Here is a 13,217-nt window from a genome sequence, read left to right as displayed (position 1 = left end):
CAGCGAGGCGGAAGCGCCGCCCGGCCCCGCCGCCTCGGTAGCGATGGCGCTGCGGGCGCGGCCGGCGCCGCCTCCCCGCCTGGGCGGTGCGGCAGGGCCGGAGGGAGGGGCGCCGCGCTCGGGTGTCCCGGGGCCGGGCCGGGCGGGGCCGGGGCTGGCGGTGCCCCGGCGCGGGGTGAGCATGGTGCCCTAGCGCTGGGGCTATGTCGGAGGCGGCCCGCAGCCTCCTGCAGCGCTGGGGCGCCAGCTTCAGGAAGGGCACCGACTTCGACTCCTGGGGGCAGCTGGTGGAGGCCATCGACGAGTACCAGATGTGAGTGCGGTCCCGGCGCGGCCCGGCAGCCCCGGGCGAGGCGCCGCTGGCAGGGAGCGGCCCCGGGCGGGGCAGGGCAGGGCAGGGCAGGGGGCCCCGCCGAGCCCGGGCCGCGGCCCCCTCACCCCCCCGACCCCCTCGGCCCCCTCACCCCCGCGGCCCCGCCGGCCCTTCGCCGAGGCGCGGGGCCGGGGCCGGGGTGGCCCCTGGGCCGGGTGCCCGCGGAGGGACCAGGCGGGAGCCGGCCCGTCCTGCCCTCCTGTGAGGGGCTTGGAGCAACCTGGTCTAGTGGGAGGTGCCCCTACCCGTGGCGGGGGGAAGGAACAGGATGGTCTTTAAGGTCCCTTCCGACCCAAACCAGTCTGTGATTCTGTGAGCGTGGGCTGCGGGGGTGGTTGATTGCTGGAGCCTCCCGGGCACCCCTGGGCCGGGATACTCCCATCCCGTCGCAACCACGCTTGTGGGGAAGGGTGGACCTGGCAAATGGGCTGCAGAAGCATCAGCCTTAAGCAAAAAATAAAGTCCTAACCAACCCATCGAGTGAAAAGGGGTTCTTCACATGCCGGTGCGTTACGTTCTGATGAAACCAGGGTGGGAGTGTGGGGAACCGGGCACCCCAGTCAGATTGGCTGGCACTGGGTGGGACTGCACCATCCATGAATTCTCTGGCAGCAGAGGAGTATTGGCTGTAGGGCACTTGGTATCCTTAGGAACAGACCTGGTAGCTTTAGTCAGATGTTCTTCCCTACTGCTCTGTGCACCATGAGGATGAAAGTTACTTCTTTGTGATCTGAGTATTTCACTATATCTCATGGAGACTTTTCTGGAAGTTGTCAAGAGGGTTTGCACTTGTTCCAAGAGAAAGTCAGCTGAAGGGATGCTCCCTGAGGAATCTTCTAGCACTGCTCAGGACCATTCACGTTATGGGATGGGCAGTAACCACACTGGCTACCAGTTCAGTTGCCATTCAGAGTGACTGGTCTGCTGGCCATGAACAGCATGGCCATGAGAGGCTGTAATTTCATCATTTCATTCACTCACCAGGCACGATGATGCAAGTTCAGTTATTTGCAGTTTGCTGATGGCCTTTTGAGTAAGGCGGACGGTTACTATCCAAACCTTGGCACAAGGATGAAAAGAAATTCTCTTCCAGATCTGTATCTTGGCCTGAAAAAGGAAATCATCGAAAAATGAACGATATTTTTACTAACTGCCCTTATGTAGACATCTGCAAGGAGTCCAGTAGGATCCTAATGCTTTAAACCGTCTTAGCGGTGTTGGCAGCAAGTTTCTTATAGTGATGTTTCTTTACAATGAAAAGTCTTTGGGCTTTTCCTTCTGAACACACTTCACTGACAAGTGAGGTCACTAAATGTTTGCACACAGTCCAGTGTGAGAGTCAAAGCACAACTTCTGTTCCCTTCCTCCTCCATCACTTTGTCAGACAAGAACTGCGGTGATCTCCACACCCTGGCTCTGCTCTGACTTCGGAGCAGGGTGATATCTTTGTGAGAAAGCTCCTCCAGTGTATTGTACGCTGCTCTTATCAGTGAGTTTCTACTGAATAGGCCTCAGTAGATGAACTCTGTTGTTCCAGGACTGAGAAGAAAGGAGAGAGAAGATCAAGGGATTACGGGGAGGTATTTCCTAGGGAGGAGCCAAACCTTTTCTGTGTGTATATCTGCTGCTTGTAGATTTAGCAGGTAAATTAATAACAATTTCAAGCTGTAGGGTAGAAGCTGCAAATAAAGCTGCACCAGGACAAGATACCAACGTGTAGTTTTGGAGAGACATCACAGTGTGGATTTTTGCTGTTGCCTTCTCCAATGGCATCCTGAGATGGGGTGAACGAGTAGGGTGCTGCTGTTGTCCAGGTGCTGTGAATGCTGGCACAGCCTGTCCTGATCAACACCAGGAGCCTGGGGAGAAGCTGGTTACACTGAGCTTGCTGATGCTGAGAAAGCTTACATAAGGAAAGTCAAGTCCTGATGGCTGCTGATCTAAAACAGTTATTTACCTCCAGTGTCCATCTCCTCAGCTCTTTGTTACTCCTGGATGTGCAGGAAGCTTGACCTTCATTCATTGAGGTGCTTACTTACACAGGAGCCCTTTGAGCTCAGCAGTGGCTTCCCTCTTGAATATCCCCATCTGTGGAATTTGGTCCAATCCAACTTTAAATGAGCTTCAAGTGGGATGCCAGATGCATTTATTTGGATTAGAGTAGATTCTTTTTTTTTGTATTAGTGACAAATGGAAAGAGGGCTGTGTTATTGATGCTTTCAAAAATGACAATGCTGTGATGCTGCTTCTTGTGTGTGGCATATTGCTGCTATGGTGATATTTTCTTAAATCGTTACTTTTAATGCCTTTTCCCTGTGTCATGCATATCATATGGCAGGACAGTAGGGAAGGAGTGTACATTTTGGTTCAGGCATGTTTATGCTTTTTGTCTTTTCTCAGCTGCCATCTTTCCCCATTTATGAAGTAAGGCAACACCACCAAGTTATGCAGTTACTTGTCCTGTTTGGTGCTAGTTAAAAGCTACAGTGGCCTTAATCCTTATGGGGTTTTTAAGAGAGTTTATTTTGAGGAAAACCAAAGAATTTGAATTCTGATTTTTGTTTCTACCACAGGCCTTGATGATAACCTGTTATGTTCTGCTGTGTGCATCTTGGTGTATGCATTTTAACCTCCCCCCAAAACCCAAGCTAATGCCCCCTGCAGTGGTGGAGAGAAGCAGAATCCCTTGAACAGTGGATCCCTTTAATTTGGATGTTCCAGGCAGAAGAGTATTACGATGTCCTGGGTACTGCTGCTGTCCCTGGGTTTCCCCTCAACCCCTGTCCTCCCTCCTGCTCTGCTTGTAAAAAAAAATTATTTGCAGGGAATGGCAACAATTGCCCAGAGGTTTTGCTTGTTTAATGTTTGCCTTCCTCCCCGGACGGAAACTGTAACTCTTCCCATAGCTTCCCTCCAGTTTCCTTTCGCTTTCTTGAGCTGTTCCCTTACTGTTACTTTCCAAACTCCTTGGTATTCCTGCCTCTGTGGTGACAAGGGGCGGGGTCCTCTGCTCTGCCTGCGATGCTGACAGGCACCAATGTGAGCTGATCCACCTTGGCAGCCTGGGCCAAGCTCCCCTGTGTCTGGCCTCCTGTGCTAGGAGATCATGTGCCGCGGCCTAGGTTGCTCCCACCCTGGCAGTCTGTGACTCCTGGCAATCTGATTGCCTCAGGCTCTCCCTGTGAAATGCATGTGGGATTGAACCATAGTGGGTCTTCACAGGGGCTATGGTTTCTTGTTATGAAAGGAGGGGAGGGTGAGAGGAAAAAGGTCAGTGCTTATAAAAGGGGCTGTTGGCTTGAAGGACCTTCTTACCTGTTCTCCCTTCATGGTGCATTATACTTGGAGTCTTTCCTGCCTAATGCGGTTGCACATTTTGTCCATCTTCTTTTCTTTTTTTAAATATGGACCACCATGGCTATAGAAAACTTTGTTTAAAAAAAAACCAAAACCAAAAAAGATACCAAAAACTGTTTGGAGCAGCAGCCTGTGGACCTTTTGGCTGATATATTTTCTGGCGCTGGGCGGAAAAATGTATGTTTGTGTTGTGTTCCCACTCTACAGTTTTCTTTTCCCACATCCAGATTAGCAAGGCACCTACAAAAAGAGGCGCAGTCTCAGCACAACAACTCGGAGTTCACAGAAGATCAAAAGGTGAGCGTTACTGTTTGTTCAGTCAAGGAGCTTGACTCAGAGATGTTGATGTGTGTTATGTTTTTTTACCTCACAGGCCAGAGCCTTTTGAGACCTTTTTTCCTCCTTCACTATGCACAAACAGAAACAGAGCCCAGCACAGCTAAAACAGTTGCTGTCCTTAGATGTGATGGATGCTCTGCTGTGTAGTATTGAATGTCATGCATGTTGGCCAGTCTTTAGTAACCTGGGTGTTTCTTTTTTTGGATGATGTTTGATAACTTGCTTATTCAACATTAGCACAATTTATGTCATGAGGTCTAAATACAAAATGTCTTGGACTGCAGACATGGAGGGTGTGTGAGGGGGATGTTGGCTTAACATGGAACACCTGACAGGGAAGGGTCCTGGCAGAATACTCCCTTAGCAGCCTCTTAGAACATCATTTGTTTATAATCTTTCAAAATATTGGAGTTACTTTACTCCTCCCTCCCCTCAGTTGAAAAGGCTGTTTCTCCTCTCAGCAGCACACTACTGCAGCTCTGTGATGGGATTTAAGTGGACAGTGCTAGCTGAGGTTCCATATACTTCAACATTTACTGCAAAATAAAATCTTTTGAGATATGAGATCTACGGAGGCATACTTTTCTTAGGAGTACCAAACTAGGGACTTGTATTTCTAGATTTCACAGTCATAAGGTCACTTGTTTGAGCAATGCTCATACCAGGAAATTGACATTTGCTAGCTCAGAATCTCACTTATGGTAATAGAGTGCTAGAGTAATAGGATCTGTGCTTGGAAATGTTAGTCCTGAAAACAGGTCCTGGCTGCAGAAATTCAAGATGAACTTGATGTGTTTAGAGAAAATCATACAAAGAAATGCACCTTTACATAGAGTCTGACAGGTTTGTGACTGTTTCCTTGATGTCTACCAATAAGAAAAGGAAAGAGCTGGTCTTCCACATTCTGTTTGCCTTCTGTGAAGAAGGTGGTAAAGATCATGATTGCCTTAAGCTGAGTTGTAATCTTGGAGAAGGATTTGGTCCACTTGTCCTGAACTTGAGAGTCTTGTTAATGTTGGACAGCTGTTTACTCTTTGATTGCTTCTGCTCTCTGTCCCTTGCTGGTGGCTTTCTCCATCATTCTTAGCTGTTGTTATCTTTGGTGCATGTTTCCCCTTTGTGGAGACTTTTGAAAATGTAGTTATTTATGAAGGCAAAGTTGTTAATCTCACTTCTGGAGACATCATCTCCTGTGAGTATGGGAACCAGAACTGCACAGGGCTTTGCTTCCAGATGTTCCCTGAGTCTTATGAAAAGGACCTTGGACCAGATTGTGGAAGTGAATGAGGTCAGCCATGAGGGAAGGCCTGGGGGGCTCAGGAAGTGGAGATAACTGACCTCAGATGTTAGATGCACAACTGCAATCATGTCTTAAGGCAACAGTCTTTGGAGAAAAAAAAGTAAGGAGTGGTGGTTTTAAATCCTCGCAGAGTGATACCCGTTTCTAAAGCTGATATAATTTATGAAAGCAGTTTGCATTTATGTCACTTGCTGGTTTTTTCAGATCAGTAAGTGGCTGATGCATTGAAACTTTGAGTCTGGTTATCAAATGGGAAGAACTATTTCATTAGCCAGATGCACAGTCCAATTCCTCAACATTTTATTGAAAAAACACTCTCCCACCTCTACTGCAAGGAATGCCAGTCACAACAAAAGAAGAAGTCTTGCTATTTCTTTGAAAGAAACATTTAAAACCCTTTACAACAAAATCTTTTCGTTTCATGTAAACTTCTTTGCTATTCTGGTCTTCCCTCTTTCTGCTGGTCTCAGCCAGTATATCATTTAGTGATCATGACCAATTACTATCATTGCTGGTATCATTCACGTGGCAAGAAGTGGGGGTGGAGTTTAGCACACTGCTGGGTTTGCAAGCAGTTCGGTTAAGCAGAAGTGTATCTTCTTTCTTGCCACCCATGAAAAAATCAGCTACCAAAACAGCTACTTTTGCTCAATTCTGCTTCTGCCAATGCATCCACAAGCATGATATTTCTTCATGGTTCCAAACCCCCTCTTTCCCTGTTATCTTGACTTTCCAAGGTTCTGCATGTTGTATAAGAGCCAACTCTTTATTTTTTTGACTGTAGAGGAGTGTGCAAACTTCAGGGTTTGCTTATCTGATATCACTGTCCAAGGCTGCGTGCAGAATTTTATGGCTTGAAAGGCTGTGAAGCTCATTATGCTTTCCAGTTGCTTGATCTACCCTCATTCCAGTTTTTGTGTAGATTCCCAGTTACCTGTTTTCCAGGGGCCCACACATACCGCTGAAATGTCCTGTGATGCTGTCATTGTTTCTTTCTTGACATACTCTGTGAGGTAAATGGATTTCGGTAGTGATTCCTTTGTAGGAGGGAAAGCTACTCACAGCCACAGAAAAAGGGCAAGACAAGGATCGCATCCTCAGCCCGATCTGCCTGTATGAACTTTTACCACCTTTGGGTTTATTTCATGCATCACAGGTGGTGTTACAGTGCAGATATGGCGACATCATAATTGATGATGTGTTATTTGTTAATGTAATCATACAGTCTGTTAATCTAAAACCACTTGACAGATACCACCAGTTTCTTTCCTAGGCATACTGTCAGCTAGTTATCATGCATCTTACAATAAATGTATTGTTTATGGTAGGAATTTGTCCTCTAAATAGTCATATCTTGCTTTTTTGCTGTTGATCTGAATTCAATATGTTTTGAAACACTGTATGCTACTTGCCTTGATTGAGCAGACTGGTCCTCAGATTTTGCTGTTCATTGTATTTTCAGCTTCTGAGGGGCTGTCATAACTATTGCTGGGCATAATTCTGGAGTTTTAGTCCTTAGGGAAGGCTCTGTCTTGACTTGGATAATTGAAAGTGCTGGAATCCTCATTAGTGATTGTGAATTTTATTAAAAAATTTCTCTGCAGATACTGTAAACAGAAAATCATTACGTTTAAATCTAATCACCCTTCAACAGCTGTAAAGAGGTTGTGCAACAATTTCATCACCTAGAAACGGCATGTGTGGAATATTACCAGATTACAGTTACTGGTGAATTTACCTCAGTCTTAATGTTTGAATCCTGCTGTTCATTATTTTACCTTCGTTTTCTAAAAAATCCTGTCTTCATTCATGATCAGCCACTGTGTTTTGCGATATGGATTGTTGCAGTTAGGTTTGGCCCTGGTTGTCAGCTTGCCTCCAGCTACAGTTACTCTCACCCAGTTCTCTCTGCAATAAATGTGACCTTTAAAGCCCCTTCCAACCGCAGTTATTGCTTCTCGAGTAACTGTTTTTGTGCTAGGCTGAGTTCTCTTCTATATTAGAAAATCGTGCTTTTTATGCAGTGATAACTTGCTGAAATAAGAGCACTGTTGAACAGTCTTAGCGTGATTCATTAAACTACTGGTCTTCTAACAGCCCGGACCTCTCCTAAAAGCCAAGCTCTGCTCTGGCTCTGTATTTATGCAAACATCTCTGACTGCATTACAGTTAGCACAGTCATTACTCACACAACTGCACTGAAGAAACCTTGACTACAAGACCAACTGATTTTTTCGCATTCTAATCACGAGTTTACATGAAACTGAATCTTAACTATTTTAAACTAGCAAAGTTTATTATGGCTTCAGTCTTTCTAAGGAGATGCAGAAAATTTTCCTTGCTGCAAAACGGAGCCTTTGCATGGGATAGTTGCAGCTGAAAATGATAGCAGTGTTTAGCTGCATTTTTAACTTTTGGGTTGGGTGTGGTCCCTTAAAAAAATAGTTATGAATAATGCCTGCTGGGAGCTTGCCATATTTCAATAGATTCCATATAAAACCTATTCTTTACTATTTTAAGACTCCCAAACCCTCTTAAATTAATCTGTTTCTAGAGCCATTATTGCCCTTAAGCCCCCAGGAGCCAGAGGGGATAAATTTTTTATTGGTCTTTGTTCTGTTAGGAGGTTCCTAGTTCAGGCAGTTTTCAGAACACACAGTTATGAATCTGCAGTATAGGGAATAGTGGTGTTGCTGAACTTATTGGTGAATTGACAAAGGAGATTGGAGTTGAGCAGTGCTTCTGAGACCTCCTTTGTGGTGTGGGCTTAATGATCTGCATGAGAGACTGGGAGGGGAAGAGCCAGTTGAAAATCTGTTCCATGGTGGGGCGTGGAGACTGTGGTGGCACCCTGCAAGCTTGTAGCCCTCTTTCTGTTGCTTAGTTGGAGGGAGTTTGGTCTAACACAGAATGGGCATGCTTTTTGCTCGGCAGTCAACACCCAAACCATTGGAACAGCTGGGTTTTTGCAAATGTTACAGCTATAGTGAAACCTCAGAGATTCCCCTCCCTTCCCTAGGGAATCTCTGGATTCCTTTCTTTTACCCATTACTTCACACCTTCCTTTTTAAGAATCTACCTTTGCAAATGTGCCTTTCCAGATGTTCTCAAATATGAAAAGGAATTCCTCTTGTTACACTGTAGCTGATTAGGTGGATGTGGTGTGTTCTAATTATAGGGACTGACAGTCTGCTTTTGTAGCACTACCTGGTGTCCTCCCATGCAGCCTGAAAATACATGTAAATAAATCCACAACACCCCTATGTGCGGTGTGGGTCTGAAAGTCTCACAGTGAATCCAGGACTGTATGTGCTCCTTTCTTTCTCAAAATATCTGGAGCACAAGTCCTATGGGGAGAGGCTGAGGGAGCTGGGGTTGTTTAGCCTGGAGAAGAGGAGGCTCAGAGGTGTCCTCATCACTGTCTAGAACTACCTGAAGGGAAGTTCTAGCCAGGTGGGAGTTGGTCTCTTCTCCCAGACACTCAGCAATAGGACAAGGGGGCATGGGCTCAAACTCTGCCAGGGGAAATTTAAGTTGGAGATCAGAAAAAAATCCTTTCCAGAGAGAGTAATCAGGCATTGGAATGGGCTGCCCAGAGAGGTGGTGGATTCCCCATCCCTGGAGGTTTTTAAACTGAGATTGGACGTGGCACTGAGTGCCATGATCTGGTAACTGGACTGGAGTTGGACCAAGGGTTGGACTTGATGATCTCAGAGGTCTTTTCCAACCCAGTTGATTCTATGATTCTGTGATCTGCGCTTTTACAAGCTATGCTGGAGATCCAGTCATGGATCTCTGTTATGTAGCAGAGTTTATTTTGGGGAAGTGGGAATTTTTTGACTAACTCTAGACTGCAAAATGAACCTCCACAGAAATGGAGCTGTTAATATTTTTTCTCTGCCATGTTGCATGCAAGCATAAGGTCATGTTGCTCTATGCTGAAATTCCCAAAGACCACCCTGCTGCATGTGCTGCATCCTTGGCAGAGAGAACATGGTGTGCCCTGTGTTAATACTCAGCACTCACAGCTTTCCTGCAGAGTGCTCAGAAGAACTAAAGTTTTTGAAAGACCTCCATACCATGGACAGTAACAAAATCTGTGAGAAAGTAAAGTGTGGCCTGATGTCATGTTGTAACAGAATGCTTAAGGTGAGAGGAGATGCCAGCTGGGGAGAAATGGCTTCAAAAGCTTTGATGAGTCTGTGGTGGCAGATGAACACTCCAGCTGTCGGCTCTGCCCTTGAGGTATTGATGTCTGATCTGCTTATGATTCAGCTCCTGAACTCTTTCAGCTTTCAGTGTGCCCTAAGGTGAATTGAAACTGGAGTCCTTAACTTTTAGCCTAGCCTGTTGAAACTAGTGGTGGTCCAGGAGCTGACTGAGGAGGAGTTGTGACATCTCTTTGCAGTTGTGACATTTCTCAGGGCAGATGACAGAGGAAGGTACCCATGAAAGCATGCCTAGTTTTTATCTTCTGCTGCTAACCTCTTGGAGTCCTAAAAATAAACCCCTCCTTTTTGGCTTTTTACTGACACTGCATGACTTGCCAGGTGCCCATACTCTTAAAGATTTTTTATGCCAGAGTTCCGCTCTAGAAAATCTTTTCCTCCCCTTTTATTGAACTCGTGGGGGATCTCTTTTTATGCAGCTTACTGATGTAAAAGGAGAGAATGAGTTACAGGTGTATATTTCAACTTGAATCTTCCTTCTGAGGGGAAAACTTACTTTGAAAATAAACTGCTTTTCTTTGTAACTTCATCCTTGATGGTTTTCTTGCTCTGTAAATGTTCCACAGAGCATTTTGAATTTATATCTGGCCCTTATCTCTGCAGGTAGTCTGAGTTTTAATTCACTAAAAGCTTTTAGCGAATGCACAAACTTGTGGTGGTGAGGCAAGCGAAAATACACCAGGCAGTTGTGTCCACTTGATAAGAGTTATGGAAGTCTTAACTCCTCCTTTAACCTGGTAGTAACAGAAACAAATGTGATTGTTTTGTGAGACATAAAAGTCTTCAAAATAAGACTGCTTGCAGTGGACTGTTTTGAAGCCCTTCTCTCTCTTCTCTATTTTTAAATGAAAATGAGAAATTACTTCACAGTTATGCTCAGGGATATTTTAGATTGCTGACATGTTTGAATTGAAGAATATATTCCATGATTCACTTGGAGTTTATATCTCTTAAAATCACAAAAATAGAAAGTTAGAAAAATAATCCACCTTTATACTTCCTCTCCCACCAAAACTTGCAAAAATGGACTGTTTTTTCAGTGCTGAGATCCTGGGCTGCTTTAACAGCTGAAGAGAGTGGACTTGTGAGCCCGCTAGGAATGGCTCCTAAAAGACCAAATCAGAACAAGCCACTCAGGGTCTCAGGAGTTAATACACTGGTTGCTTTGGATTTATTTGTTTCAGTCCCCTATCACCTGAGAGCAGTTGAGTTTATAAACAGTTTATGATGTGATAGGCATTATTACTGTGTCTGCTGAGGGAATGTCCCCCATCTGTGTTGTTGGGCTGTGGGAGGGGAGTTAAGTGGCTGATGTCTGTTTGTCTATTGTGCTTTCAGAAAATTCTCCTTGTGTATAAAAAAAGCTTTTGATGCTGAATAATCTGATACTGAATAATAGATCTGAAATCTTTGCAAGAAAAAGCAATTGTATTTATATTCTTTAAAAATGTGAATCTGGAAGAATACAGTTCCAGGACTAAACTATTTTTTTTCCTTTTCAGAAAACCATAGCTAAAATTGCAACATGCTTGGAACTGAGAAGTGCAGCTTTACAGGTATTGCTCTTTTTCCTATGTGACTTCATCCTTTAGCAATAGGCAACCTTTAAAAGCTTGTTTAGTGTCTTCAGAAATAGCTGCAACTTATGAATACAGTGAACAAACCCTTGAACACTTAGAATTTCCAGATTGTCAACGTGATGCCCCAGGTGGCTGCCTTTAAAAAGACTTAAAGTGCAGATATGAGTATCTGTTAGGGTTTGTACAGGAAGTTAACTGCACACTTTGTCTTTGGTTCTTTATCTCATTTTCTTCCTTCAGAACTGTTTAATTTGTCTTCTTAACTTGTGTGCAAGGGTAGAAAGATCCCTAGTGACCCTTGCCATAATTCAGCTGCTTCACAAATCATAATAGACCATGAGGAAGAATGTGTGTGTAGAATAAAAATTACTTTTTAGCAGTCATGAAAACTGGCAGTGCTGTAGGAAAATGTGTGAAAACAATGATTTATAAACTACTCTTTGAGCTTTTTTTCTGTACTGAAAATACATGTCATGGGAGTGAGTATCTTTTTCTCTCTGCACAATATTATCCCCAAAATGAAAGGCAAGTGAGAGAAATTTCCAAAAGACTGTGGATGGGGAAGGGATGAATCGATGGAAGCAGAGTTTGGGTTACTGGATTACCTCTTTGCCAACAGAGAGTGGTGAACACAAATTTTGCATCAAGTTCCTCACAGCAGCACTCCAGAGCACTTCATATTGCTGCTCAAGGTGCAGCAGGCTCACTGTGCTGCCTTTAATTGCCTGGAGGCTGGGACACAGCCTGATGGAGTTGGACTAATGAGGTGAGGCTGGCCAGTCTCTAGACTGTGCAGCATCTGAATAGTTCCTTGGTTAGCTCCACCTGTTTTAGGCTAAGGTGTCTGAGGAGTTGCACTTGCTCTGAGTTACTGTGACTCCAGGCATGTTCCATTGTGGGACACGTCTCAGAGCAACAACAGAAGATGTGGCTGTGTCATAACCTGCCAAGCTGAGGAGGTGATGCCATGCAAGAACAGCCTTCCTTGCTGTTGATTCCTCAACATTACCTCAAAGTCTTCTAACCTTGCCTGAGGCTACTAGAACTCCTCATCCACTTCGCTTTGGGGAGGGGTTTATTTACTGCAGTTTGGTTATGGTTTCTTAGCAGAGGTTAAAGCAGTTAGTCTGTGTGGTCATCATCTCCCATGCTCCTAACAGGAAGGGTATAGCTGCTTTACTGTCCTTACATAGTCTTGCACAAGGTCCCTAATCACTCTTGGACAAAATGAAGAAAAAAATTCATTAGCCCTTAAATGCTGGAAACAATGGGCAATCTTAAGAGATGACAAGGGTGCAGGGACATAGTAGCTAAGCCCTGATCTAAAAGATCATCAGACCACCTAAAGAGGATGTCCAGTGTCGGTCCTCTTTGCACCACTTATTTTTATGCCAGCTCTGCCACTTTTTGTCTCAGAATAAACTAGTTTGACTTACCAAACTGCTGGTGAGCTATCTCAGAATAAAAAATAAAAAACTTTTCTGTTGAGTTAGTGAGTCAGGTCGGCTTACTGAGAACCAGACATGTATATGCTACAGACAGACGAGGAAACTGCATCATCAGAGTTGGAGAAAGGAGAGGTTGTAATTCCTTTTCCATTTGCAGTGAACTCTTAGCTGCATTTTGTCAGGCTCATTTTGTATACTGTAATTTCTACCCATGTTTCAGTGTTGAACTGTGAATGTTCCTGTGTGTAGTAAGCAAGAATTTGCAACTAGGTGCAATAAATGAAAAGTAATGTCCTTTCTGCTTCACCTGTGGAACCTACCCTTTGTTTGGGGAGATTTTGTTTGGGTTCTTTGGGATGTAGCTTTGAAGTAATCTGGTGCACTTGAACAAAGGAAGCCCCTTGTATGCTTCTTCTATGATCTGGTGGCTCTGCCTGAAAGGAAGTTGCATCCTAAGATCTAACTCTGTCTTTGTGATGTCCTAGTCCACCCAATCACAGGATGAGTTTAAGCTTGAGGATCTGAAGAAGTTGGAACCAAGTAAGTAATACCTTTGTATTTTAAGTGAGTAACATTTATCATGACAGTGGA

General features: G+C 44.6%; 1 protein-coding gene across 2 annotated transcripts in view; it reads left to right on the top strand.

Moving 5' to 3' along the window:
- The first annotated feature begins 21 nt into the window (after positions 1 to 21).
- AIDA (axin interactor, dorsalization associated) overlaps positions 22 to 13,217 on the top strand; it is a 30,112-nt gene continuing 16,916 nt past the window's right edge. The window contains exons 1-4 of one of the 2 annotated variants that reach the window (XM_071579255.1): positions 22 to 313; positions 3,958 to 4,027; positions 11,101 to 11,154; positions 13,112 to 13,166. In XM_071579255.1, coding sequence (XP_071435356.1) covers positions 204 to 313; positions 3,958 to 4,027; positions 11,101 to 11,154; positions 13,112 to 13,166 — 289 coding nt within the window. In that variant the 5' untranslated portion in view covers positions 22 to 203. The remainder of the gene's footprint in view (positions 314 to 3,957; positions 4,028 to 11,100; positions 11,155 to 13,111; positions 13,167 to 13,217) is intronic. The other variant, XM_071579263.1, reaches the window with a different exon arrangement.

Source organism: Pithys albifrons, chromosome 2 (assembly GCF_047495875.1).
Source record: "Pithys albifrons albifrons isolate INPA30051 chromosome 2, PitAlb_v1, whole genome shotgun sequence".
NCBI lineage: Eukaryota > Metazoa > Chordata > Aves > Passeriformes > Thamnophilidae > Pithys > Pithys albifrons.
Note: the sequence above shows the minus strand (reverse complement) of the source record. Positions and strands in the feature narration are given on the sequence as shown.